The following is a 27,197-nucleotide window of genomic DNA, read 5'->3' as shown; positions in this document are numbered from 1 at the left end:
AAAATTATATTAAAGAGGAAATAAAAAGTAGGCTTAATTCAGGAAATGCATGTTACTTCTCTCTTCATAAACTTTTGTCTTCTCGTTTAATATCTAAGAAACTAAAAGTTAAAATATACAAAACAGTAATTTTGCCTGTAGTATTATATGGATGTGAAACTTGGTCCCTTACATTGAAAGAGGAACATAAATTGAGAGTATTTGAAAATAAGATCCTTAGGAAAATCTTTGGACCTAAAAGGGATGAGGAGACAGGTGAGTGGAGAAGGTTACATAATTTAGAACTACATAATTTGTATTCATGTCCAGATATTATTAGAATAATTAAATCAAGAAGACTTAGGTGGTCAGGCCATGTGGCACGAATGGGAGAGGAAAGAGGAGTTTACAGGATTCTTGTTGGGAAACCTGATGGTAAGAGACCTGTAGGAAGACCAAGACGAAGATGGAGGGACAACGTTGAGATGGACCTAAGGGAAATCGGTAGGGATGGAAAAGAGTATATAGAACTTGCTCAAGATAGGGAAAGATGGAAGGCCTGTCTTGCTGCAGCCATGAACCTTCGGGTTTAAGAAGGCTAGGGAGTTAGTTAGTTTTGCGATTTTCGTGTTAGTTTTGCCTATCATAATTAAATGCTTCGCTCTCAGGACAGCTTCACCTTCGTTATAGTTCCAGGAATTCACATCGCATTCGCAATATTTAAAAATATCGCGTATTTTAAACGTCTCTTCCATATCAGTAATGACAACACGCTGCTATTACGTATTACTACTGAATGTAAACAAAGATTTATCCTACATAGAGCGGCCATATTGGAAGCGACACTAGCGCTCAGGTGGTAATTTTAATCGCGAATAGTATCCGAGTAAACAAATAATAATCGATCAGACAATTCGATTATAGATGGCAAAAAACTAACTTCCGGGTTGACCAAGTGGAATACAGACTGCCTTCGAGCTTATTTTGTTACAAAAGATCGGATACAAACGGGATCACTTGAAATTTCTAAGAAATATGGAAAACCAAAGGTACCTCGAAGAATTGGAAAGTTCCCGGAGCTTTTCGATAAAGATTTATGAAACAATAGTAATGTTCTACGAGACAATGTTGATCTTCTACCAGCGGTTTCAAGGAACTTTACTTTTCGTCAACTGGATCTAAAATTCTTCTTTTGTTATTCAATAAATATTTTTAATTTTGGCGATCTACACTACATGTTTTGTAAGCTATAATGAATATGTGCAGTTATAATTTTATTCTTATATCAAATAATACGTATAATAATGTCATAAAAAGTAAAAATTATTATTATTATTATCAGACACTTGGTTCGGACCCCCTGAAATACAGGGTGGACACAAAGTCCCGTGACCCCCCCTCCATATTGTGACTGCAATGGCTAAATTATTATTATTATTATTATTTGTTGCTAATGCATGTATATATTGCGTGTTGCAAGTGGTAATCATGGCTGACACAAGTGACTACACCATTGAACAACGCCTGATTGCCAGCTGTTGGGTCCACGAAAGGAAACGAACTGAACGAACATTGGAGAATGTGCGAACAGACTTCCAACGGCGGTTTCGACGAGCCCCTCCTCCCAAATTCACATTGCTGCGATGGGAAAAGAAGATTTTTACCATCGGTAACGTGAAGGACAAACCACGAAGTAGCAGACCGTCCACCAGACAGGACCAGTGCAGAGAAGTAGCCGAATCCGTGGTAAGATCCCCAATGAAGTCGACGCGGAAGAGATCCGCGGAACTGGGCATACCCCGGTCCACAATGCGTAAGCACATGAAGTTGGATATAAAGGTACGACCATATCGACCGAAAACCCATATTTTTACGAAGAACTGGAGAACAACCCTCCTCATATCATGATATGGGCGCACATGGACAGTAAACGCCTTTGTGGTCCTTATTTTATGGACAATGTTGTGAATCAGCATGAATATCTGAACATGCTCCGTAATTGGTTTGTGGCCCTCTTGACAGACATGGGGGTTAGGCAGACATGCTGGTTGCAGCAAGATGGTGCACCCGCTCATTTTGTCATTCGAGTTCGCGAGTACCTCAATGAAGTCTTTCCACAACGTTGGATTGGTCGTGGCTCTCCTGCCTTACCGGCTCCACTTGACTGGCCACCACGCACGCCTGACCTCACAACGTGTGACAATGCACTACGGGGTTTTATCAAGGAAATTGTTGCCAAGGACCGTTATGATACGATTGAAGAATTGAAAGACGCTGTGCGGAGAGCGTTCACACACGTTACTCCAGCAATGTTGAGGAAGATGTCACACAGAACATGGCGACGAATAATTCTGTGTTAAGAAAATGATGGGGTTCATAGGGACCCTTTGGACAGTTAGTGACAGTTAAGATGTAGGGATATGATCTGTGAAATACTGGATTGGTATACGTCATCCCATATATTAGTGGGGGTCACGGGACTTTGTGCCCACCCTGTATATTTCTAGATATGTGCCATGTACATATCTATGTATGTATGTGTGTGCATATTTAATTGATAACATTGAAATACTTCGATTGCAAGTAAAATGGATAATTTCCGAAATAGTGTATTCCAACACAGCCCCATAATTTTATGTCTTGGAGAGAGCTTAGTTCCGCCACTGGTTCCAACACTTTCTAGGCTATCGTCGCACAACTGATGAAAACAAGTGTTCATTTCTTACTTCGTATGCCGGTAAATCTGTACTGAAAACAACGGAGACTGGTGCAAACCGAACTATTCGTTCCTGACCTCATGTTGCAACCAACAGCCACGCAATTATTGTCGCCTTTTCTGTAATACCTTACCCTTACACCTCTGAAATTCATGCTATTTTTTTTTTAAAAAAGCAGCATCCCCGCCTGCGCCGAACACGGATAAAAATGTAAACATCTGGTGAATAGCCCCTATACATTACCTATGGCTGGGTCCGAAAGTTATAAGTACACACTTGAAGTATTGTCTTGACGGAAGTGACGTCACCTAGTGCAGTTCGGAAGTGTCAAGTACACAAACAATCAAGACCACAGCTCGGAGCACAGATCGTTGTAGACTTGATCACGTGATTTCTGCACTCGTCGTTCATTTGTTTGAAATCACGGAGGTGCCAGCAAGTTGTTGGTTGAAGTTCTTCTAATGTGTGGAAATGTATGTACACAGAAAAAACTGGTTTGTTTGGAATTACCAAAAAAGTTTGGTTGAGTTGTTTGGTTATGCTTTTTGTTTCCGATAACCAAATGTTACTTGTAATTACTAAAGCATTTTGTTTAAGAATACAAAAAAATTTGGTTAGACGAAATATGGTACTCGTAAACAAAATTATACACATTTAAGTGAAGAGAAACAAAACGTTTGGTTAAATTTACAATAACTAGATAACATTTACCATTACGCACACGCTAAAAGTATACGTCTGTTATGGCGTACGCACGTTCAAAAACACAAACCGCTGTATCTGAACGATCGCACGGTGAATTTCAGCAAGAATTTCAGTTAGTGATGGGTTCAAGCCGTTCATTTGTGCGAGTCGACTCATGAGCGCTCGCTCACTGAGAAGAGTCGTTCAAATGAGTCGTTCAAAAGAGTCGCCAAGCTTCTTTTTCTCGAAACACATGCCTGAAGAGGGGGAAGGGGGTAGGTGGTGTTGAAGCAGATGATTGTATTTAAGTAAACGAACACAACGTACGTCCTTCAAGATTAATAAATTGTATTGCATTTTTGTGTATGTGTGTGTGCGTGTAGCCGACTAGATGGCCAAGATTCTGAAGTAATCGACATTTGATCTTGCCACAGAAGTTCCCGGGATCTAGTCCCGGTATGGGCAAGGATATTCTTTACGAGTGTCCCTTCATCTATATCATCGCGCATCATCCTCATCGTCGCGATTACTTAAAATTTGAAGAAAAGCGGCATAAAATAAGAAAAATACAAATACGATTCTGTATGTGTGTGGATATACATATATGTGTAAACAGTAAACACACACACACACAAACAAAATTTATACTTTTTTTTATACACATACTTGTTTTCATTACTCTGCCTCATGAGTGAGATTTTCTATATTTGTATCTTGTTTCAGTTTACATTTCATGCTGCGGATAATGCAAATTATGCAGTACGATAGCATACACAGAAATGCTATATAATTATATCAACCTTTTATTAGTAATAACGTGCATTTACATATTCTTCCTTTTTTGCATTCGATCACTGGTTTTAATATCGCAACAAAATGCGCTCCAGATCTGCGCTGCGACACATGCTTGCATTTCCACGAGCATCGCTCGTTCACGACTCTTGAAACAGCACGAAGAGTCACAGCACAGTCCCACGACTCTTTCCCCATCATTCGTTCACGACTCGCGAGTCGGCACGAAGAGTCATTAAGCACCTTAGCGACTCTTCTCCTCCCTCATCGTTCACGACTCGCGAGTCGGCACGAAGAGTCATTAAGCACCTTAACGACTCGCTCGCCTTAGCGACTCTTCTCCTCACTCATCGTTCGCTCGCGAGTCGCGAGCTCTCTTACACAAGGCGCGGCGGCGGCAGTCTCGCCAGCAGACTGGATCTATAGTTTAAAGTAGGATCCACCCGCTCGCTCTCCGCGGATGGCTAACAGCTGTGTTTAAGAAATATATATCGCTCTTGAACATTATCCATGTCCATCCCATATCCATGTTTTTGTTGTTCTACAGTCATTCAATATAAGTTTCTGCCAATATCATAATGTATGATCGAATTTCTATAAAGCGGGCCAAATTATACGTATGTATTTTTTTTTAATGTTGCTTTCTACTAGTAAAACACCTTAACACGTAGGCTCACCGCTGATGGCCAACAGCTGTTTATATCACTCGTGAACATGACCCATGTCCATCTTACGTAGTTGTGCCTAATTCTGCAGTCATTCAATAAAAGCTTTTTTGCAGTATCATGTACGATGAGATTTATGATTAAACTTCTATATTTATTCTTTAATGCTGTTTTCATTAGTAAAATATTTACACGTTAATGTTAATGAAATATTTCACGTCATATGAAAACGATTTTGTCAGACAATGTTTAAAGTTCACTTTATGCTCAGATAGTCTAATCGGGATTGAAGCTACATTTTAAACTGGGGGTCTAAATCACTGGGCAAGGTGCCTCCACAGAGGATCGAATCCGAGACAGGAAGCGATTTCCTTACCAGGATTTAACAAGGAATGAAAGGATGGCTGAATAAAATAAATAAAACATACTCCATGGTGCATGTTCTTTGTTTCTTGGTTTCTATGTTGGCCAGCTTGAAATAATCTTGGAGTGACAGATAAGTGGTGTCGCCCTCCTCAAAGTAAGCCTATTGACACCGAAAGTTCCGGGTTCGAACCCCAGCCCAGAGATGAGTGATAATATGTATTTAACCTCTTGTCAATTACTCTAATCACCATCCATCCTCCGTCGTTGCCTTGTAACGATACCTGGTGGATCCCACTTTAAACTGTAGATCCAGTCCCGATTAGCTTATCTGTACGTAAAATTCATTCATCCTCGCTGTCAATACTAAGTAATTAGGTATAAAAGATGCATAAAATACAACAAAGCGTGTTAGGCAGTTAAAATATTAAAATTTAATTAATAAATTATAAAATATAATTACTGCATGCTAATTTATAAGAAATTATAGCATTTTAAAATTTGTTTGTTCCTTAATGGGAAAATAACTAGTAGCTTATTTCTTCTGTTCATTCTCATGTTAACAGATTTGTTTTCTTGGATAAATAAAATTGAACGTGTAAATTAAAAGGTTTACATGTGCACGAAGCGGAAGAGCAACTCGATCGAGTATCGTGGTGAGACAAGATGACTTGGCACATCGTTTCAACTCGTGAATGAGAATGCATATCTTGTTCGTGATTTGATTTCAAGTTAAAAACACCTGTCAGGTCTTGTTCGCTTATCGATTTCAAAGCATAAATCGGTATCGTTACTCCAATGAGACGAGATTCTCGGACAGTACATTTTACACAGTGTCTCTCATCATCTCACCAACTTTGGAAGGGTTGGCCCTGTTTTCATTGCGATTTTGTAATGCCCTGCTACTTGTGAAACTGATTCACTTCCAACAATTTCAGTCGCCTCTGTGGAGGAGTGGTTAGAACAGTGCGCTAAGAGGAATCTCGGAATTGAGTGTCATTATATCATCACTGATTTTCATGTTCGCGATTAGCCAAAGTGGCAGAAGAGCAAAGCCTGGGCAAAAGTGGTATCCCGAGCCGCTACGTGTTTCCACCAAATATCGACCTCAGGATTCCCTGCCCTCGTGCCGCGATGTGCTAACCACTCCGCCACGGGGGCCGGCCCTCCCCATCACATCTCTGTTTTATACTAAAGGCTATGATTGAATATGAATTTAAAATTTTGTGTGCGTCACTTAGGCTATTTTGCACCCTTCACTTTATACGGGATCCAGCCCCTTACCAGAACTAAAATAACATAACTGTAATGTCCTGTAGTAACTAAAATATTAAAATAATCTGACCGGTTAAAAGCTGAGGCTGTAAAGGCGCTCTGCACACATAAGGACAAAACACAGGACAACACACACACACACACATTCCTACGAAAATTATACTGGCCGTAGGTATAGACGCCAGAGCCTCGTTAGTCTGCAAAATGCAGTCCAGGGTGTACTATGTGGAACTGAGGTTGACAATTGGGTGTACTACGTGGAAGGATCATCCCTTACATCCCTTAAACTATATTTCTCGAGACCCTTGATGTGCTAACCACATACATTATAGAATACTTGAGTTAGTTTTGTCAATATTAATTTTATTGATTGCATTTTTGTTTTGCAATGATTTTGCGCACTGAATTTTCATATTTATCTTTGCTTTTCATTTGTGTTTTACTTTTATTTTGTATATAATGCTGTGTTTCTATTGGTGTAAATTTGTGATTCGTCTCTAATAACGTTATCATTTCAATGTGATTTAAATTTTAATCTTCTAATCTCACGTGTATAATATATAAGTATATGTATGTACACATGCATACAGAGAGAAAGAGAGGGAAATTGCATGATATGATCGTTAGAGGGGAAATCCCCACCGTTCCCCGCATAATTTCAAATTTGTTCCTTGTATTACACAAAATATATTAAATTAATGTTATAACAAATTGAATATCTATTATAGATCGGATTATAAGAAATTATGTATAACTGCGTGTGTGAGCGTGTGTTTGTCTCTCAGGTTCTTTATTAAAAAATCAGAAAAACAGAACATAATGTAGTATTCAAATATAAAAAGACCTTCATTTCACGAGTCCACTTATAATTAATTCATTATCATGTGGTTTGTTCTATTAGGTAATTCTTAACTGAATATAAAAAATTGTAAGTTATAATTTTTGTTTTAATACATGTTTGTTATTTTCACTAAAGGTTTATCATTTGAACTTGTGCTTGCTGCTTGTATTACGTCATTTTTGGATTTGGAGTAACATAAAACAAAAGGTGTTTATTGTCTTTGATCTTGCTTTAGAAAATAATGATTGGTTGATTGATTTGGTTTATTTTACTTCGCCTTTCTGTCTCTTTTTTTGGGTAATCGCGAAGATCAGGATGAGTAATGAGGTGTACTAACCACTCCACCATGGAGGCCGGCGCTTTAGAAAATAATTAAAAGTAACAATCGCTTTCCACACTAAGTATTTTGTGTTGCAAATTATAAATTACTGCCTGCCTTTTCTGATTCACTTTAATAGCATAGTGGTTAACGCTGTCATGTATTAAAATGGTTTGCTTGGCAAAAATTGTTATAAGTCCACTTTTATGCTCCAATAGGCTAATCGGGTCTCCCTGATGGCGTAGTTATAACGTCGCCGGTAATCAAGGGGTACCGTGTTCAATACAAAGTGGAGGTTCGGATCCCACTTTAAACTGTAGGTCCGTCCCGACTATCCTATCTGCACATAAAGTGGACTTAAACAATAACAACTCAAAATAGGCTAATCGGAATATTGTAATCAAGAGGTCTGTGCCTAACACCTTCCCAAAATCTTTACAAGACTCCCCTAATATTTTTTACTAACATTTAATTTCTTGTAATTTTAGCGCTAATGGTTTGGCCGAACTTGAAACTACAGGACAAATTTGTTGGCTGTTCTTCGCTGCCCGTCATGGGCTGAAGTTGCGCGCTCTCTCTCTCTGCAAACAACACTCGCGAGCTCGCGAGTCGACTCTTTCCTTCGTTCAAAGAGTCGCTAAAGTGTGCCACGACTCTTTGAACGAAGGAAAGAGTCGACTCGCGAGCATGCTCCTTCCCCTCTCATCGTACACGGCACATTTCAGCCAGCTTTACTCAACTAGGGGAAGGGAAAAGGAACAGAGAGGACCCCCCCTTCCTCTCCTCTCCAGTCCCCATTTGCTGCCCGCAGAATCGACTTGCTTTCTTTAAAAAATTCCGGCCGCCAGGCGAGTATACACTTGCGCATGCGCCTTCCTCGCAAAATTCGTGGAAAGGAGAGGGAATAATGGAATAATAGTTGCTTGGCGGGCGGAGGAGTCGTGGCACACATACGACTCTTTGAACGTGTCGTTCAATTCTGGTGAACGAGTCGTTCACCGCTCACAAGAGAGAGTCGTTACTTTTGAACGACTCGTTCACGAACGACCCATCACTAATTTCAGTGAATTTTGTGCGTCAGGACTGTTCTCAGCGCATGCGCAAAACACGAGTGCGAGTGACCACAAGGCAAAGACAGTCTTTGTCTAGGCTAGGTCATTTCTTTAGGATTTTGGTGGTCGAGCTCGTCGGACTGAAAATACGGACCACGGAACAGAAGAAATATTTTTCCCCCTCATAATGGATGATGTTGTGAAGTCGAGATTAGAAAGTTGGGGCTTGGCTCCACTTATCGAGATTTTCCGAGGTAAGTGAATAATTATATTAATAATTTAAGGTAAAATTCAAGTTTCAGGCTAATTATATTTCTTTTTTCTTTTCTTCGTTGCCACGTGGTGGTAGTGGTTGGCCAAAAAGGAACTTCTGAGTATTAACTACGTTCATTATAGTAGAGCGAGTTGAATATATATTTATGTATATATGCACAGTTATTTGTAATTTTCATCCACCTAACGAAAGTAGCACTTTTTCGTATTCACATAACCTTATTTAGGCAAGTTCATAGCCATTATGTGCTGTACACCTATACCAGGAAATGTACTCCATCTAGTGTGAAAGCATTTACATATTTGGCTTTATGTGATCAAAATTAATGTTATCATCATCCACGAGTTCACAATGTATCTAATATTTATGAAGATGGCGTCTTTTTCAAACAAGGCTATGTTGTAAGAACGGCCCTAGAGGCCGAAACACGCCCGCTCCAATAAAGGCGATTTTATTATTATTATTATTATTTAGTATTCTCAAGCATTTACACCAATATGCATCTGGCATAAAATTATTATGATAGAGAGCAAATTTCGAGATAGATTATTTTGTTTGTGTGCAGCATGCGTGTTTGTACTATTGCAAGATAGTTGCCACATGGTTTAAAGTGCCCCTAGGTCTAGACTTCTATCTTTGCAATTTAAGTTTTCTGCAACTTCCATCCAAATGCAAATTACAGAAAATTAGAACAGTTTATTTGAAGAAAATGTGTTACTTTCATGAGATTTTATTTCACCGCGAGGGGATACTGCATGTAGCACGTGCCTTAAATCTTTTTTTTTTTTTGTAGTCTTTAATATTATCAAAAATGATGATTACACAGCAAGTTTCAATTAATAATTTTTTAGTTGAAACTGTATGTGTTGTGTGATAATTTACCATTCAAAATTAGTATTGGTGAAAATTGAAATTCTTGGACATGTTACGGTGCTGCAGCCTGTAAATGAAAAAAGCATTTCTGCAGAATATTATGTAAAGTAAGGAACTTTTACTAAATTATGGCTAATATTTCACTCAATCAATTGATTTCAAAGTTAAGTAACTAGCTGGAAAATGTAAAAATCAAGATTAATATGAGAGAGCTATTGAAACCTGACTAACATACTCAACTACAGAAATTTCCCACTCATTATTTTTTTAGAAAGGTGCTAATGGATTATTTTTTTGGTAGAGGTACCAAAAGAGAAATTTCATACAAGGTAGACATGAAAAATAATGTGACTTTCTGAAAATAGAACAAAATGTAGTTTTACCACCTGATGAAGCCTGTTACTCTGTGTTAATAATTCTGAGTGACTATTTTCACCAGGTGGTGAAGCTACCTTTTGAGTTATTTTCACAAGATTTTAAACTATGTGCATGATCTACAACCTGGCGTGGCCTGCTACATCGATGTGTGTATTCTTTGGTTGCTGATGTGTACAAAGCTTACGTCTGTGTGCAATTATTTTCGTGCAGGAAACAAAGTACTTTTTTTTCTGCATGCCATGGAGTTGGGAAAATACCACACAATGGACTGGTGCTGCCAATATGTCACATGAGTATGAGGGGCTATTATGTTCCCAATTGCTTTCATTGTTAGGTTAGGCAGGTCAGGTTTAGTGCTATTAGCATTAAAATTACTTCGGTAAATACTTGGGTATGACTTGAGATGACCGGACCCCTCCGATTTTCTTCATATTTGACATACTCATTAATTGAGGCATCCTAATCATGAATCTAAAGTTAAAATTTGTCGGAAACGTCTAGAAATTGCAAAATAAGCAAATCAATTTTCGCAACCGGACCGCTCTCCGATTTTTATAGTACTGCTCATACTTACTGAACCATTGGCGCGTGGTTAGGTTAGTTTCGGTTAGGTTAGGCAAACATAGTTAAAATTTGGTGTTGTGATAGTATCAGGAATTTGGTTGTGAAACAAATAAAATCACGAAAATCGACAGTTTCCATTCCGAAAACTAACTCCTTATTTTAGCTTATTTTGCAATTTCTAGATGTTTCCGACAAATTTTAACTTCAGATTCGTGATTAGGAAGCCTCAATTAGTGAGTATCCCAAATATGAAGAAAATCGGAGAGGGGTCCGGTCATCTCAAGTCGTTCCAATACTTGTGTACGAAGCTTACGTATGTGTGCAATTATTTTCGTGCAGTAGATAAGTATTTTTTTTCTGTATGCCATGGAGTTGGGAAAATACCGCACAATGGACTGGTGCTGCCAATGTGTCACATGAGGGTGAGGGGGTATTACGTTTTAAATGCTTTCATTGTTAGGTTAGGCAGGTAAGGAATAGTGCTATTAGCATTAGAATTACTTAGATAAATACTTGTGTACGAAGCTTACGTCTGTGTGCAATTATTTTCATGCAGGAGACAAATATTTTCTTTTGTTTGACATGGAGTTGGGAAAATACCACATGATGGACTGGTGCTGCCAATATGTCACATGAGTATGAAGGATATTACATTCCTAAATGCTTTCGTTGTTAGTTTAGGCAGGTCAGGTTTAGTGATATTAGCATTCAAATTACTTCTGTAAATACTTCCCATCATGTGATCATGTAATTCCCGGTCTTCAGCACTTTCTGCTATTCTCACTACGTGGTCACAGTAGTAGCAACACCCATTTTTAATTTAAAATACCTTTTTAGCAGTAAGTTATCAACACTGCAAATGAATATAGTAAAATGAGATAGGACAATATTGTGGTATGATTCAGGTAATTATTTTCCTGGTTAATATAGCCACATACGCTGTTCTCATTCCCTTGTGAAAATAGACCCACATGCTATTTTCACCACCTAGTGAAGATAGTCATAATGCTATTCTCACCATCTGGTGAAAATAGTCAAGGCCTAAATAATTACATTGACATTTTATTTTAATAATATTTTACTGTCTCTTTTGAGTGATTTAATGAAAGTTTTTGAGAATGTGTGAAATTTTTATTTAAGAACCTGAGTACATACATTGATGCAAGCACTGATTTCTGTTCTTCTCACCACCTGGTGAATGAAAACGTTCATTTTTAAATGAGATACAGATTGCCTTGTATGAGATTTTTTGTTAATATTGACCACAACTACCTTCATCAGGTGATGAGAAGAGCAGATAGTGCTGAAACCAGGAATTGCATTGTCACATGTTGGAAGTATTTACAGAAGTAATTTTAATGCTAACAGCCCTAAACCAGAATTATTAACGTACCCCTTCAATCGTATGTCATGTGACACTTGCAGTAGCAGTACAAATTGTCGTTTGTTTTTTTAACAAAAATGCATCTCAAGCAAAGAGTATTGTGCAGAACCCAGTATTCTTTAACATGAATCATAATATAGTTCCAAAAGAGCATGGTTTGAAATTCTGAAAATAAAAGCATCTAGATTTAAACCTTTTGCACATATGATTGTGGAATTTCTGGTGAAAAATACAACCACAAATCAACTGTGATTGCATATTCAAAGTTGACTTACGCATTAATTTTCTAAATCACTTTAAGTGTAAAATTCTGGAGTCTCTCACTGGATTAGTAATTATGTTTTCTCCATTTGTCTGTGAGTGGGGATTTATTTTTGTACAAAGGTTAATGCAAGTCTCACAAGGCACTTAGGTCTGTCCTCACTTCCTTCCTTCTAGCTTCCTTACTTAAGGATCGTTGAATTGTTAAACCACACACTTAAGGTTCTGTGTAAATAATTTAACTTATAGATCCATGGTAGTGAGAGAAATAGCATGTAACTACATGATGAAAATAATTTTCCTGCAAAAACAGTTTCTGCTATTCTAACAATCTGATGAGGTACTTACTTGTGTTCATTTCTGAGATATACATTTTCGTAACAGAATGAGTTTCTGCATTTTGAATATTGTTGTGAAGTTCATGTAATTAATTTGACTAGTCCATATTGGGGAATATATTTCAAAACTGTATGGAGAAGGAATTCATTAGAATATGCAGCCTCTGTTGTAATGTAAGAGTACTGAAACTTTATACTAGTGTGTCCGTTAACTGCTATCAGTGGTACATCAACTTGAAATATTATGCACTCATTGACTGCTACGAACTACATGTGCAGCATTTTTCAACAGAGCCAACATTATTCTCTTATTAGTTTTGGAGAAAACATTACTTTTCACTTTATTCAACAGTTATTAGCATCTAAACTTGTGCAGTGGTATATAGTTTGTTCAGTTGCCATTGTTTTAAGGATCATGTGAGGACCCCCTCCCCTTCCCCCCTCTTGCTGCCTTTGCGAACTGAGGGCGTAAAAATATTTTATGATAGTTTCCAGTCTGAGGTGGATCGGCAAGTGAGCAAGTGAGACTGGCTAAACTCTCAGATTATATTTCATCTTAATTTGCACTGGTTGTTAGATTAAGCAGTCAAATTCTATGCATCTCTTAAAAAATAATTTCAGGCAAAAATAAATATGGTATGTAGGTTAGGCAGGTTCAAGAATCTCTCAACCTAATTGAAATAATTATTACTTAAGGTTCTGTGTAGATCCATGTCAGTGAATGAAGTAACTATGTGATGAAAATAATTTTCCTGCGGAAACTCTTTCTGCTATTCTAACCATCTGGTAAAGTACTTGCCTTTCTGAAATGAAATTTTATTTTCTAAAAGTAGACAAAATTCCTCCCTGCATCAGAAAATATGTTGAGAACAGAGCTGAGTACATGCACATTTTTAATTAAGAAATTTGAAAAGCAATAATATGTAAATTGCAATGTTCTACACATATTTAACTTGTTCATAGCTCTATACTTGTCCAAATCACAATAGGAATGTTATATATAGGTGTGCATAGCCATCACGCAGCAATCATTCCTTAATTTGCATAATATATACAGAAGTGATTATTTGCACTGTAGAGCGATTCCATGTGGTGTCACATGGAACTAATAACAAAATAAATTTACAGGGAATGAATTATTCCTTAAAGGAAAAGATAGGACTTAAGATACCCTTTTCTTGTAGCAACTATATTTACCCTCTAAATAAGTTTTCCTGTAATTTAAGATATTCCATAATATTTGCGTTGAAATTTATAATTTGCTGTTACGCATAATCAGAGAACTTGCATGTTTGTACAGTAATATATTTCTGTGAATTAATTAACTTTCCAAATAAGACTTTGTTCAAAATATTGCAATATTCATGTCCTGCACCATATTCGTGAGGTCTAAGGTGTCATGCTTTGGGCTCCAGCTATGAGATGCATGCAGGTTCGAATCCTGGTTTAAAGCATAACTTTTCTCTTGAGGTTTCTGTCTGTGTGTCATTAGGAAACTGGGGAATTACAAATGAATAATGTAACCTGGTGAAAGAAACTTTACCTCGACAGGTGGGAGTAAAGCCAACAGTATGTATGTAGGCATAGGTCCTTATGGTCTGTTGTGCCATGGGTTAATTTTATTAAAATTTTCATACTATTCACTGAGTGCAAGAACCAAAACTAATAATGGATAGTTTTGTCTCAGTAAAATGTGAGGGTCGAAAGTAAAATTCCTGGAAAAAATAGTTTCCGACATAAAATTAACTAACTGCAAGAGACAATTTACTTAAAATAGCTAAAATATTTTTGCACATTTGAACTTACACTTCAAACCTGTTGGTAAATGATACTTCAATAGTTATTAACACACCAGTGTAATGTAGACCTATTTTTGAATATTTTTTTAATTTCAGAAGAAGAAATTGATGATGAGGCATTTAATGTCCTCACAGAAGAGTTGATTGGCAAGTTAATCCCCAAAATTGGAACAAGAGCAAAGTTTCTTACAAAGTGGAGAGAATTCAGAGGAATAGATAATTATGTAACATGCAGTGTGATGGATGATGGCTCAGTGTCCTTTACAGACTCAAACATAAATCTCGAGCATGATCCACTAGAAATTACTTCAGATAATGATAATTCCTTACAGAAGGAAGAAGTATCTGAACCATGCAGAAAAAGGCAACCTACTGTTTTGAACATTAATGATGATGCACAACAGCCGCTCTGTAAAATAATGAAGTTATCAGACTTTGTAAGTTTTATGCCCAAAATTTAATTATGTAATCTTCGTATGTGAATATTGGGGAAACTTCTTAGGTTACATGCATGTGCAGACTAAAGTTTCACATTCAGGAAAATCTCAATCTGTCTCTGTCTCTCTCTCTCTCTCTCTCTCTCTCTCTCTCTCTCTCTCTCTCTCTCTCTCTCTCTCTCTCTCTCTCTCTCTCTCTCTCTCTCTCTCTCTCTCTCTCTCTCTCTCTCTCTCTCTCTCTCTCTCTCTCTCTCTCTCTCGTCGCCTGAGTGCACAAAATAGGCGACAACTAGTGTCACTGATTGTCGACCATTTCCTACAAATAAATACCCATTTATCGAACGAGGTATTCCTGGATTTGAGTATCAAAATTACAGAGGTTTTTCCAACAGAGCAAAAGGTAAGACACAGGATGAAGTTAAATCTTTACGTTGCTAGATTAAATGAGATTACTTTTTTGTATATGAAATGCTACTGAATTGTAAGTAAAGGCTGATTTTGAGTGACTAAGGTACAAATATGTTTTGTTTGTTTATTCAAGTATAATTCCAATCTGACTGAACCATTCTAGTGCTGTTAAAAGTATTTTTATTTTTTTAAATAAAAAATAACATGTTGTACTTAGTCACTATGTACATATGTCTAATTGAACTAGCATAGTGAGGTTTCTTTGAACTTAAGCCAAACTAATGTCTATTAGATATGTATAGATGTATAAGACATTATACATCTTAATATATTTTCACAAAATTGTTTTAGACATTCAATGTTCATATTTATTGATTCTAGTTAACTTGTGTGTTTGACAGAACTTAAATGTTTTGCAGGAAATTTATTACATAGAACCAAAGGCTCAAGGACCAGATCAGAAAATTTCGAAAGGAAAACTTGTGGATCGATACCGAAATACCAGGAGAACATTACGTAGAAGTGGTGTAATAGGTGCTGTGAGACAGCGTAACCAACATATACCGGACACCAGTTCTGTGGAAGATGGTTTGACAGGTAAGCTGGATAATTGAATATACTGTAAATGCCACTGTAGAAGTTCTTAAATTATGTGAATGTCAGTATTACAGTTTTTTTATGGTAGGCTTATTCTTGTGCACTATTGTACCGGGTTCGGTACCCGGTGGAGGCTCATGGTGGTTCGGATCCCACTTTAAACTGTAGGTTCAGTCCCAGTTATCCTTACTGTGCATAAAGTGGACTTAAAACACCAAATCAATCAATCTTGTGTACTATTCTAGTAACTTCTAGAGTTTGTTGTTAACCTCAATATTGTGTATATTTCCATTACCTTCCAGATTATGATGAAAACACTGACAGCAAAGCATGGCTTCAATACAATGTTGAGCCATGGAATGATGTAATTGAACACTGGAAGAAGACATTCAAATTTCGTTCCAGGCAAGAGAGTAAAACTGTACAGGAAGTGTTATCATTGTGGCCAGCATTGAAACAACCTCTAGGCTACACACTGGTAAGCATATCTCAGACATCATTGTTCTTTCATTAGTTGAATTGTTGGTGGCTGCTGATTCAAAGTGAACTTCTAGCACCATGGCTACGCTGTAGAGATCATATTCCTTGCCTTTTTAAGGGATGGGAAGGGGTGACATTTGTCTCAATCACATTTATGAAGTGCACTTATGTCATTCATTTCATGGGGCATTTCGAGAAAGCGTATGCAGTCAATGGTATGTAAACGACTAACGTAAGAATGTGAAAACTCCAAAAAAAAAATTGGTCACATAAAAACACTTCCTTTCAGAGGATACCTAACTTAAATTTACACCATGTCAAACCCTGTACATTTAGATTACACTTTGCTGTGACTCTTTTACACAAATGTTTTGCCACTTCAACGCCCTTTTCACAACACAATGTTTATACTCGGAGATCCTCTCTATCAAACTACAGCAGCCATTAAAGAGGGGGGGGGGGACAAACTATATTGTCACATGTTAATGAACTCTGCTACAGTGTGTTTGGGTAGTTCAGATTCTGCATTAAACTGTAGGTCCAGCTCTGATTAGCCTACCTGTGCATAAAGAGAGCACAAATAGTGACTTTAGATAGGTAGATAAGACTTTGTATGAAGATGAGACATTGTATTAATGTTTTTTAATTTTCACAGATTGATCTAGACTTCAAGAGAATTTTTCCCAATCACAGACCATTATTTGCAGAATGGGAGTCTATATCTAAGAAGCTGACAAACTTAATGGTTGACAGGCTCAAAGATGATGCATCAGTAGAACTTTTAAGTGTCTTAGACGATGAATCTGCTACAAGAGGTAATAACTTCATGATTTATTTTCCTTGCTATTATGCAATGTAGATTTTTAAAATTTATTTTAGGCTTAAATATTAACTTTCATCAAATACTTAGTTCCCCTTCATTCATGGAGATTATATCATATGAAAGTTATAGCAACCAGTGTGTAATATGTGGACATATTTTGATAATGTAGCCTCTTGTAACTTTCCTTCAATGTACATATTAATTGTTGATTGTCACTTGAAAACACCAAGAATCAAATAATTTGCACTCAACTTGCACTGCAGATTTTTTCTTTCAAACTCGAAAATTATTTTCTTTTTTTAAAAGAAGTATTTGCCACGTACAGCAATGGATGAGAAAAATAACCTCTGTCAATAGGATAAATTGTAATGCCAACAATATTTTTTCAGATACTAAAGCAGCTATAATACTGATTTTGCTGAGTCAGTTGTGCCGTTCAACTACCCAGATAAGGCATAAGAAAACTTGGAAACCAACTGTGAAGGAGTCTCAGGATAGCTTTGTCTGTCACATAAAGGTAACTATTAAGGCTTAATAACTTATAAACTAATTATTTCAGGCCATGTTTGAATTGCAGATATATTAAGTAAATATGACATCAAGAATAAATACATGTAGATTTTGTTATTGTAAATATTTCAAATTTCAGCATTTGGATTTTTTAATAATATATGGTAAATTGGAGATATTGAGGCATGTTAAAAAGTTTTAGGATAGTTAATGTACCAAGCTGTTTAATGCAAATGTCTCATATTAAGCCTGCTTTACAAGTTTATATATGTTTATGTATGTATTTATAACTTTATCTCTGATATTTCAAAATATACTTACCAAGCTTATGCTATGCTTATGGAAACAGATGCAGGTAGTATTTTAGGTGGATCATTAGGTATGCAGAGTGTATTTGTTGTTAACTTGCATAATTAATATTTTCGATAATTCATTTCATAACTTGAAAGCCAAGGGAATTATGTTTAAGCAATAATTTTGTTTTCTTTTACTTGTGTTGATCCTCCCAGCTGTATTAATTTGCCAAAAAAAATTTAATTTGTAGGGAATTGGAGATGTTGAGCAATTCATTGAAGACAAGAATAGGAAATTGGCCTCATATGGTCTCACAAGACAACCGCTTGTGATTTTGGTGGGACCTTCTTTGAGAAGCATTACTGCTTCATATGCAATAATCAATAGTACTTGGTACTTGTTTGATAGCGTGCTGAAGGCAGTAGACATCTGCTTCAAGAGTTTCTTCACTCTGAATGCCGAATACCCAAGAGAGGGAGAACACTTGTGGCTTCTGCTTCAAAAATGTGTGTACAACATTTCTACAAAATCTGACAAGCACATTATGTCGGTGAACACTTTACTGATTGACCTCATTGGATTGTGATTTCTTGTTATGAATGCTCTTTTTTAATGAGAACTTACTTGCAATGTTAGTAATATAGTGAAATATATTAAGCCTAAACCTAGATGTAAGGGTAGACTGTTGTCATATGTAACAAATTCAGATTTGTGTGTTTTACCATATAGTACAAAATGGTGTTGTGTTATATTTGTAACAACCATTATCCAAATTTTTCTGCACTAATATTGCACTTAAAATTTCAGCACATGATATCTTCAAATGGTGTATTCAAATGTCGTGATGATGGTTGTTTACGAGACTTCATTGGCATAAAATCATTTAGGAAACACCACAGGAGAACACATCATGCAGGTTGTGATATTGAAATTACTGCAAGTTCTGATATTGAAAATACTGCAAGTTCTGATGTGCCTGCTGAATTTGAAAGCAGTGAACCAACTAATGATCAGGGTATAGATACACACCTTCAATTAATTGATGATAACTTATTTGGGGAAAACATTCAGTTGGAATGTGTAACATTCATTTCACAGTTGTATGCAAGAGCAGATTTAACTAGGTCACAGATCCAACACATTATATCAATGGTAACAAACTTCTATGGACCTCTATTGTCATCCCTACAAACAGAAGTTAAGGCAGCATTTCAGTCACCAAACCCAATAAATCAAGAATCAGTTGTAAGAAAACTTGGTTTGCTAGAGAATGCTTTCGATGGCTTGTCATCGGAATATTTAAGAATAAAGTATTTAGAGAGCAATAAATATTTGGTTAGGCCTATTGAATATGTGATAGGAACAAGGTTAGAAAACAGAGTCATTTCTGGCAAACGTGTCCTTACTCCAGTGCAATCCAAAGGACATTTCATTCCCCTACATAATATTCTGACTCTGCTTTTCTCTATCCCTTTTGTATTTGAAAGAGTTTTTGATTATGTTGCACAGTTGTTGCAATCAGATACATTGTCAAATTTCATCCAAGCCAAATTATGGAAGAAAAAGGTAGAGCTATTTGAAAACAAAAAAGTATTGCCATTGTTAATCTATTTTGATGAATTTGAGACTGGCAATCCACTAGGATCACATGCAGGGATTCATAAGTTAGGGGCAGTATATGCAAGCATTCCATGTATGCCTCCTGAGTTCCGTTCACTACTGGAAAATATTTTTTTAGTTTTGCTCTTCCATTCATCAGACAGAGTACAACTTGGAAATAATGCTACATTCAGGGTCTTGATTCAGGAGTTGATATTTCTTGAAAATGAAGGCATATCAATAAACACAGAACAAGGAGAAGAAAGAATTTTTTTCGCTATTGGACTTATATGTGGAGACAACTTAGGACTCCATGGTATTCTTGGTTATGTTGAAAGTTTCTCTTCTTTGCATTCATGTCGATTCTGTAAAATATCCAAAGACCGGCTGCAACGCAGCATTGACGTAGGTAATGAGGTTTTAAGAAGTAGATGTAATTATAGTGAAGATATTGCTATTAAAAATTTATCTGCAACTGGTATTAAAGAAGAGTGTGTGTTTAATGAAATTCCATCTTTCCATGTGACAGAAAACTATTCAGTTGATATAATGCATGATTTGTTTGAGGGTGTTTGTGTGTATGATCTTCTAAATGTTATGAGACATTACATTATAACTTTGAGGCTCTTTACGCTTGACATGTTGAATTCTCGTATTCAAGCTCTAGATGTTGGTGTTCATGAACAAAGCAACAGACCACCAATAATTACAATGGACAATTTAAAGAAGAAGAGTTTGAATATGTCTGCAGCACAGATGCTTTTTCTTGTTAGGTATCTGGGACTCATAATTGGAGATCTTGTTCCAGATGAGGATGAAGTGTGGTATTTCTATTGTACATTAAGACAAATAATAGATCTAGTAACAGCACCATCTTATCAACTTGGGTGTGATAAACTGCTGGGTTGTCTCATTGAGGAACACCATGAAATGTACTTAAATTTGTTTCAGGAGCCACTGAAACCTAAACACCATTTCATGTGTCACTACCCTGAAGTGATGCGCCAGTCAGGTCCTTTAATTAACATTTGGTGCATGAGATTTGAATCCAAACACAGTGTTTTTAAAACAATCTCTTCTGTAGTAACTACAAGGAAAAATGTTACTTTTACGCTAAGTTTCAAGCATCAGTTGCAGCAGGCAGAACGATATGTATCACAAAGAGGTTTTAACACTCCCTTGATTTCTTTTGGACCAGGTGCTGAAATAGAAACAGCATCTCTTTCCTATTTTGCAGAAATCTCCGATTTCATGCTTACAAAGCTGTCTGCAAAAGTGAATAGGCTTAATCATGTAACTGCAAAGGGAACATTATACAAACAAGGAATGATATTAGTTACTGTCATAAGAGATGACTTCCCACAATTTGGTGAAATAATTGATATTTTAGCTGATCAGGACTCTTCTGTTTATTTTGTGTGCAGCGAATTGGAAACAATCAGTTTCAATAACCATATTCATGCATATAAAGTATGTACAACAAGAAGATATACTTGTGTTGCACACAGTGCTCTCATTGAACACAATCCAACATGTTTTGTACATGTAAAGGATGACAGGTATGTTCCTCTAAGGAATGCCGTGTAGTTAAATTCTTCACCTTTAAGGAAAAGATTTCCTGGTGACGATGATGAAAAGATTCTCTCGGGCTGTCAACCAGGTGAGTTGTGGAAAGAATTCAAAGCTTTCGAGAGCTAACATCACTCTCATCTTCAGGGTAAAAGCTTGTAATCTTTTCCCAACTCACCTGTTCAATAGCCTGGGAGAATCTTTTCATTATTCACCTTTGTTTATATTTCCACTTTTCATTATGTATGTATTATGGATGAGACTCATTTGTAATGTTATGTTCATTTTGTATCAATTTGGGTAATTTAATTATTTTCTCTGATGGCATATTTGTATTTAAACATTGTACTCACTGCAAGTAAGGAGACTTAAGTATAAATATTAAAATTTGTTTGTTCTAATTGTATTTATTATCACCTTTGTTCATATTTCCACTTTCATTATGTATGTATTATGGATGTGAGGCATTTGTAATGTTATGTTCATTTTGTATCAATTTGGGTAATTTTATTATTTTCTCTGATGGCATATTTATTTGTATTTAAACATTGTACTCACTGCAAGTAAGGAGACTCAAGTATATATATTAAAACTTGTTTGTTCTAATTGTATTTATCATCACCTTTGTTCATATTTCCACTTTCATTATGTATGTATTATGGATGTGAGGCATTTGTAATGTTATGTTCATTGTGTATCAATTTGGGTAATTTTATTATTTTCTCTGATGGCATATTTATTTGTATTTAAACATTGTACTCACTGCAAGTAAGGAGACTAAGTATAAATATATTTTTAAAATTGTATAACCTGTACATTTTATTTTATCCTGATGCTATTTCTTCTCATATATTTTTATGTTGCATGTGTTCACTGTATGCCTCATGCAATGAGGAATTGAGATAAATTTGTTTTAATTGTATATGAATTTTATGATATGAAGTATTTTTCCAATTTTCATATTCTCAGAATATGGTAAGGAATTGCATTGAAACATTTGAAAATGCTTGTTCTACGTTGTATATAAAGATATCTGTTTTGCGGTTACGCGGAGATAGGTAAATTACTCTGATCAGCTTATCAGAGTAAAATGCTTGTTCTTCTTGGATGTACACTTTATACTGAGAATTTTTTTAAAAAAGTTTTGAACTGCAAAAGTCTGTAATTGAAAAACCCATCGAATGGTCTCATTTGATATCCTTTACGCAGCTGGATCCGTGATTGTGTCAAGTGGCCAACTTTCAATATCTACTAGTTTTTCTGCTAAAGTTCTGGCCTGAAATGGGGAAATCTGCATTCTTTTACAGAGGCTCATTCTCATATGTTACATGGTATACCACCGGTGAACAGACTTGTTATACTGTATAGACATTGCTAGGAAATTAATTGTCGATCGCGTGCTTTTATTTTACTTACATGCAGGCTTGGATGTAAAACATGGCGACATTTTGGTCATTTTTGAGTTGCAAAGTAAAATATGCTATCCTTCAATTTTAGAGTGAAATTTCCAGGTCATACAATTTGCATTGGTCAGTGAAACCTTCTGAAATTGGTAAACATAGCATGAAAACAATTTATCTACAGTATAGTTTCTAATAACCTTGTCTCTTAGAAAATGAAGGAATGATCAAAAAGTCACTTCCCATATTTTACACCTAAGTTCTTCATATAATAAATATATACAATAAATAAGAATTGTGTAAAAAGTCAAATTTTCAAAATATATCCAGTTTTATGCTTATGGTTTCCTCATGATTTTGTTTCTTAGCTCTAAAGATGTTAACATTCCAGGTACTAAACTATGTAGTCATGCTTAACATTGTTTTCTCTAGACATAATTTGGAAATTATATAAATGCACTAACATTAGCCAGATTTAGTAATTCTGAATATCATTTTGTTATTCTAAACAAATCATTTGGTAAACATAAATAAAACTACTTGGTAACATCAGGTAAATTTAGTAGATGTTACTAAATTATTTTGTTCCTGTAACAAAATTTTTGGTAATGATAAACAACAATGCAAGATAAAATTAACCAGATTTGGTAATTTTGAATAAATTATTTTGTTACCCAAAACAAATCATTTGGTAACCTTAAGTAAAAACATTTGGTAAAAGGGGAAATTTTGGTAATTTTGACTAAAATATTTGGTTTTCCTAAACAAATTGGCTCGATTTGGTTCGATTTACCAAAATAATATTTGGTATTGGTAACAAAAAAATTGTTTACGATAAACAAATAGAACTTGACCAAATCTTTTGGTACTGGTGAACAATTGTTTGGTTGGCGCCTATTTAAACAAACTATTTGTTTGCCACTACCATTTTTTTGGTTAATCCAAACAAACATTTTTCTCTGTGTATAAGAACATTTGAATATTCTATGTGATTTTTGTGGTGAAAAACAAGGGTTTAAAACACTGGGAAAACAATGTGTCCTCAGTTTTATCTACTGATTGTATTTGGTGCTGCAGTCGAAGTACAATTCGAAAGATTTTCAATTCCAGTCCACGATTTCAAGACCGAACTACGAGACCATTCTGGGAGGATGTTCGCTTCAAGTACGGTCTTGCATCTTTCGGACACGGCCAGAGAAGTGTAGACTTACAGTAGCACAATAGTAGTAACTTAAATCACCTACCTTGATACTTTTCATCGCAGATATACTGATGAGGACTTCAAGAGCATGGTGGAACTGGATGCAGTATATGGGCGATGTGTGGCCACGAAGGTATCCGGCTGGCTTTCCGTGCATGAACATATTCCACACCCTGATAATCCTGTCGATCCCTCCTGCAGCTAAGATCTTCTTCTCGTCCCACACCGCCAGAGTACGGACTCCGTAAGGCACTCTCAACACCTTCTCATCAAACCTTGGTCGCCTCTTTGCTGGGATCACTATTTGGTGACCGTGGCGTACAAGAAGTGCAGTTTCTTTCAGCTGTTCTCCGTGCACGGGGATGGTGCAACCTATCACCACAGCTGTGTCTGGGTCGGACGAACACGATATTATCTAGAATATAGAAGTTTGGTGTCAAGCCGTTCGTACGAGAATCATTATTCACTGAAACAGAGAATTCACGCCCCAACAAAATCGAAAATTGAACAACGTTCTTATTAGAAATTTTGAAAGGTCTGAAATTGCTAATGTACACCAGTGGCAGCTGTCCCTCAGGTGACAAAATTGCGCAAGCACCACATATTTGTGGACTTACGTAGATAATTATTAAACTGATATTGTAGAGAATAATAGTTAGATAATGTATTCATAAGGGACATTTCTTCCCCAGCATTTTCTGTTGTGTGCCTATGTACGGGATGGAAACGTCCGTCTTTCCGCACGGTGGTGCACTTGGCTTCTACCACTTCAAGAGGGTATTGGAAGCCTCCCTATCTAGTCTATGGGCCAAGTGGCCAAAATCACGAATTTGGTATAATTTGGGGGTACTAATTTTCCTTTATGCCACAGTTATATGGGTGAGTAGGATACGAAAAAACATGATTGCCATTTGAAAGTGATAGCTAATAGAAATGGTCGAGCCAAGATGGTGGATGTTGACATTTGAAACAATATTTCTGGAACTAACCGTCCGATCTCAACGATCCAAATGAAAGCTTAATGTGTGTTCTATATTTAATGTTATCTTAAGTTTCTTGACAGGAGCAACCGTTAAGTAGTTCATCACGGATTAGTAAAAAAGAATTCGTATTTCTTACTATTAATTTTATGTTTATCATTCATTAATAATCTAGGCATTTGCATCAATTGATGCATTAATGTGTATCACATATAATGATGCATCTAAACGTTTGGTCTGGGCTACAAACTTTTATGCAGGCAAGTGCATTCAAGTGAGATATAATTACGCATCAAACGATGCATATTTTAATTATGGGTTGCATAGCCTTAAGGGTGGATACTGGCACCCAAAAGAACTTTACTTCCGGTTTTCAATAAAATAACATGGAGTTCAAAGGTATAAAGGCAGTGTCTTAAGAAAAGGCGACAATCATTGTGTGGCTTTTGGTTACAACACGAGGTTGGGAACAAATATTTCTTCTCTGGTATCTATGAATAGTTTTCAGACAGATCCGATACGGAAAAATCAGTGAATTCAGGCAGTGAAGCGAAAAGACTGGACACAAACACGAGGGAATAGGCTCTATAGTCGACACTACATCACCGAAGTAATTCGAATCAAAATATTTTACGTGTTTCGAAAATCATAATTGTCTAACGCACATATGTTGACTATATTTAAAAATTGAAAGTGTTTATAATCATCCAGAATCCCAAAAATTATAATTTAATGTAATCAATGTAAACTTTACTAGTAACATTTTACTAACTTCTATCCTTTTCTTGAACGACACTTGCAAAAGTTAATAATAAAATACAATAACTGTGCATTTCAGTATTGTAACTGTTGTGCTGGATATGCACTCGAATAGCATTAATAAATAATAATAAATTTAAAATAAAATTTGTTTATTTAATTAGTTTAGTAATTATTTATTGTACAACATTTATAACAGTTGTAATTATTATTATTTCTACTATTCAACTTTTATTACTGGCCTTTACCCCCTACAAAAATTCCTGAAGACGCTCTCTCTAAAAGCCATATGATAAAATTAAAGGGACTGTGTTTGACTACACGTACACAATGTCGAAAAGTATACATTTTACTGTTGTAAAATTGAAGTATTTCAATGTTTATAATTTATGTAAGCTTTATTTCAACCTGCAGAAGTCTTAACACGAAACTGTTGGTAGAAGATCAACATTGTCTTGGAAAAGACTACTATTTCTCCGTAAATCTTCATCCAAGTGATCCGGGAAATTACCAATCTTTTCTAGGTACCTTTGTTTCTCTATATCACTCAAAAATTTCAAGTGATCCATTTTGTATCCGATCTTTTATAAGAAAATAAGCTCGGTGACGATCTGTATTCCACTTGTTTACATTGGAAAATTGCCCAAACCGGAAGATCTTTCCCCGCCATCTACAGAGCATTCCCTGACATTCGCTACGAAACTCGGCGGCAAGCGGCCCGGCGTCAGCGCTTGTCTTTCTCGGCGAACGGGGTCGCGACAGTCGCTAGAGTCGGCTATTAAAATTACAGTTTTCATATTGTGTAATAACCTTGACTACAGAAGGTGTTGAAAATGATATCCCTCTGCTGCAACACATTCCTGGTATCTCCGAAGGAAATTGGCATTTACACGTGCAAGTTCGTCTACTGTAATTCTCCCGATTTCTCGTACAATACTCTCTTCTAACTCACGGATGGTGTGCGGATTGTCTTTGTATACTTTATTTTTTAGATTTCCCCATAAATAAAAATCGCAGGCTGGCAAATTGGGGGACCTAGTGGGTTTTTGAAACACCAGTTTCTTGTGAGAGGCGGCGGATAGATTTCCGAGGAGACTGTTCTAACTTTTGTCCTATCTCATCGAGTTTTTCCTCAGTAAGTACACGTGGGTTATTCTTTCCACTTTTATTCAGAACTGATCCTGTTACTCTAAACTTTTTTACGAGGTTTAATATAGTGGTCCTATGTGGAACGGGAACACCAGGAAATTTCGTTGCAAAACGTCGTCGCACATCTCCACAATTCCTCTTTCCGAAGTAACCCTCGACAAGATAAATCCTTTGTTGTAATGTAAACTTTTGTGGTGCCATATTAAGCCACAATCTTCAACACACGGACACGACACGACACAACTTCCGAGGGAGGATTATACTGGCGTCAGTCTGCAACGTCAACAGAAAGGAAAAGAGAGCGAAGGCAGGGGAGTGAAAAAAACAGACTATAGCGTGCGACTGTCGCGGACCCCGTTCACCGGGAAAGACAAGCGCTGACGCCGGGCCGCTTGCCGCCGAGTCTCGTAGCGAATGTCAGGGAATGCTCGAA

General features: G+C 36.4%; 2 protein-coding genes across 2 annotated transcripts in view; one reads left to right on the top strand and one right to left on the bottom strand.

The window, feature by feature from the left end:
• Positions 1-27,197, bottom strand: part of LOC145997326 (WD repeat-containing protein on Y chromosome-like) — a 151,710-nt gene that overhangs the window by 29,587 nt on the left and 94,926 nt on the right. The window contains exon 8 of the mRNA XM_083134243.1: positions 23,920-24,291. Coding sequence (XP_082990369.1) covers positions 23,920-24,291 — 372 coding nt within the window. The remainder of the gene's footprint in view (positions 1-23,919; positions 24,292-27,197) is intronic.
• On the top strand, positions 8,761-15,084 carry LOC145997325 (uncharacterized). Its single transcript, XM_083134242.1, has 2 exons — positions 8,761-8,941; positions 14,655-15,084. The coding sequence occupies exons 1-2, from the start codon at positions 8,875-8,877 to the stop codon at positions 15,017-15,019; spliced, it is 432 nt and encodes a 143-aa protein (XP_082990368.1). The 5' UTR covers positions 8,761-8,874; the 3' UTR covers positions 15,020-15,084.

Source organism: Lepisma saccharinum, chromosome 13, assembly GCF_977018435.1.
Source record: "Lepisma saccharinum chromosome 13, izLepSacc3.1, whole genome shotgun sequence".
Lineage (NCBI taxonomy): Eukaryota > Metazoa > Arthropoda > Insecta > Zygentoma > Lepismatidae > Lepisma > Lepisma saccharinum.
This window is presented reverse-complemented; position numbering and strand designations above follow the sequence as displayed.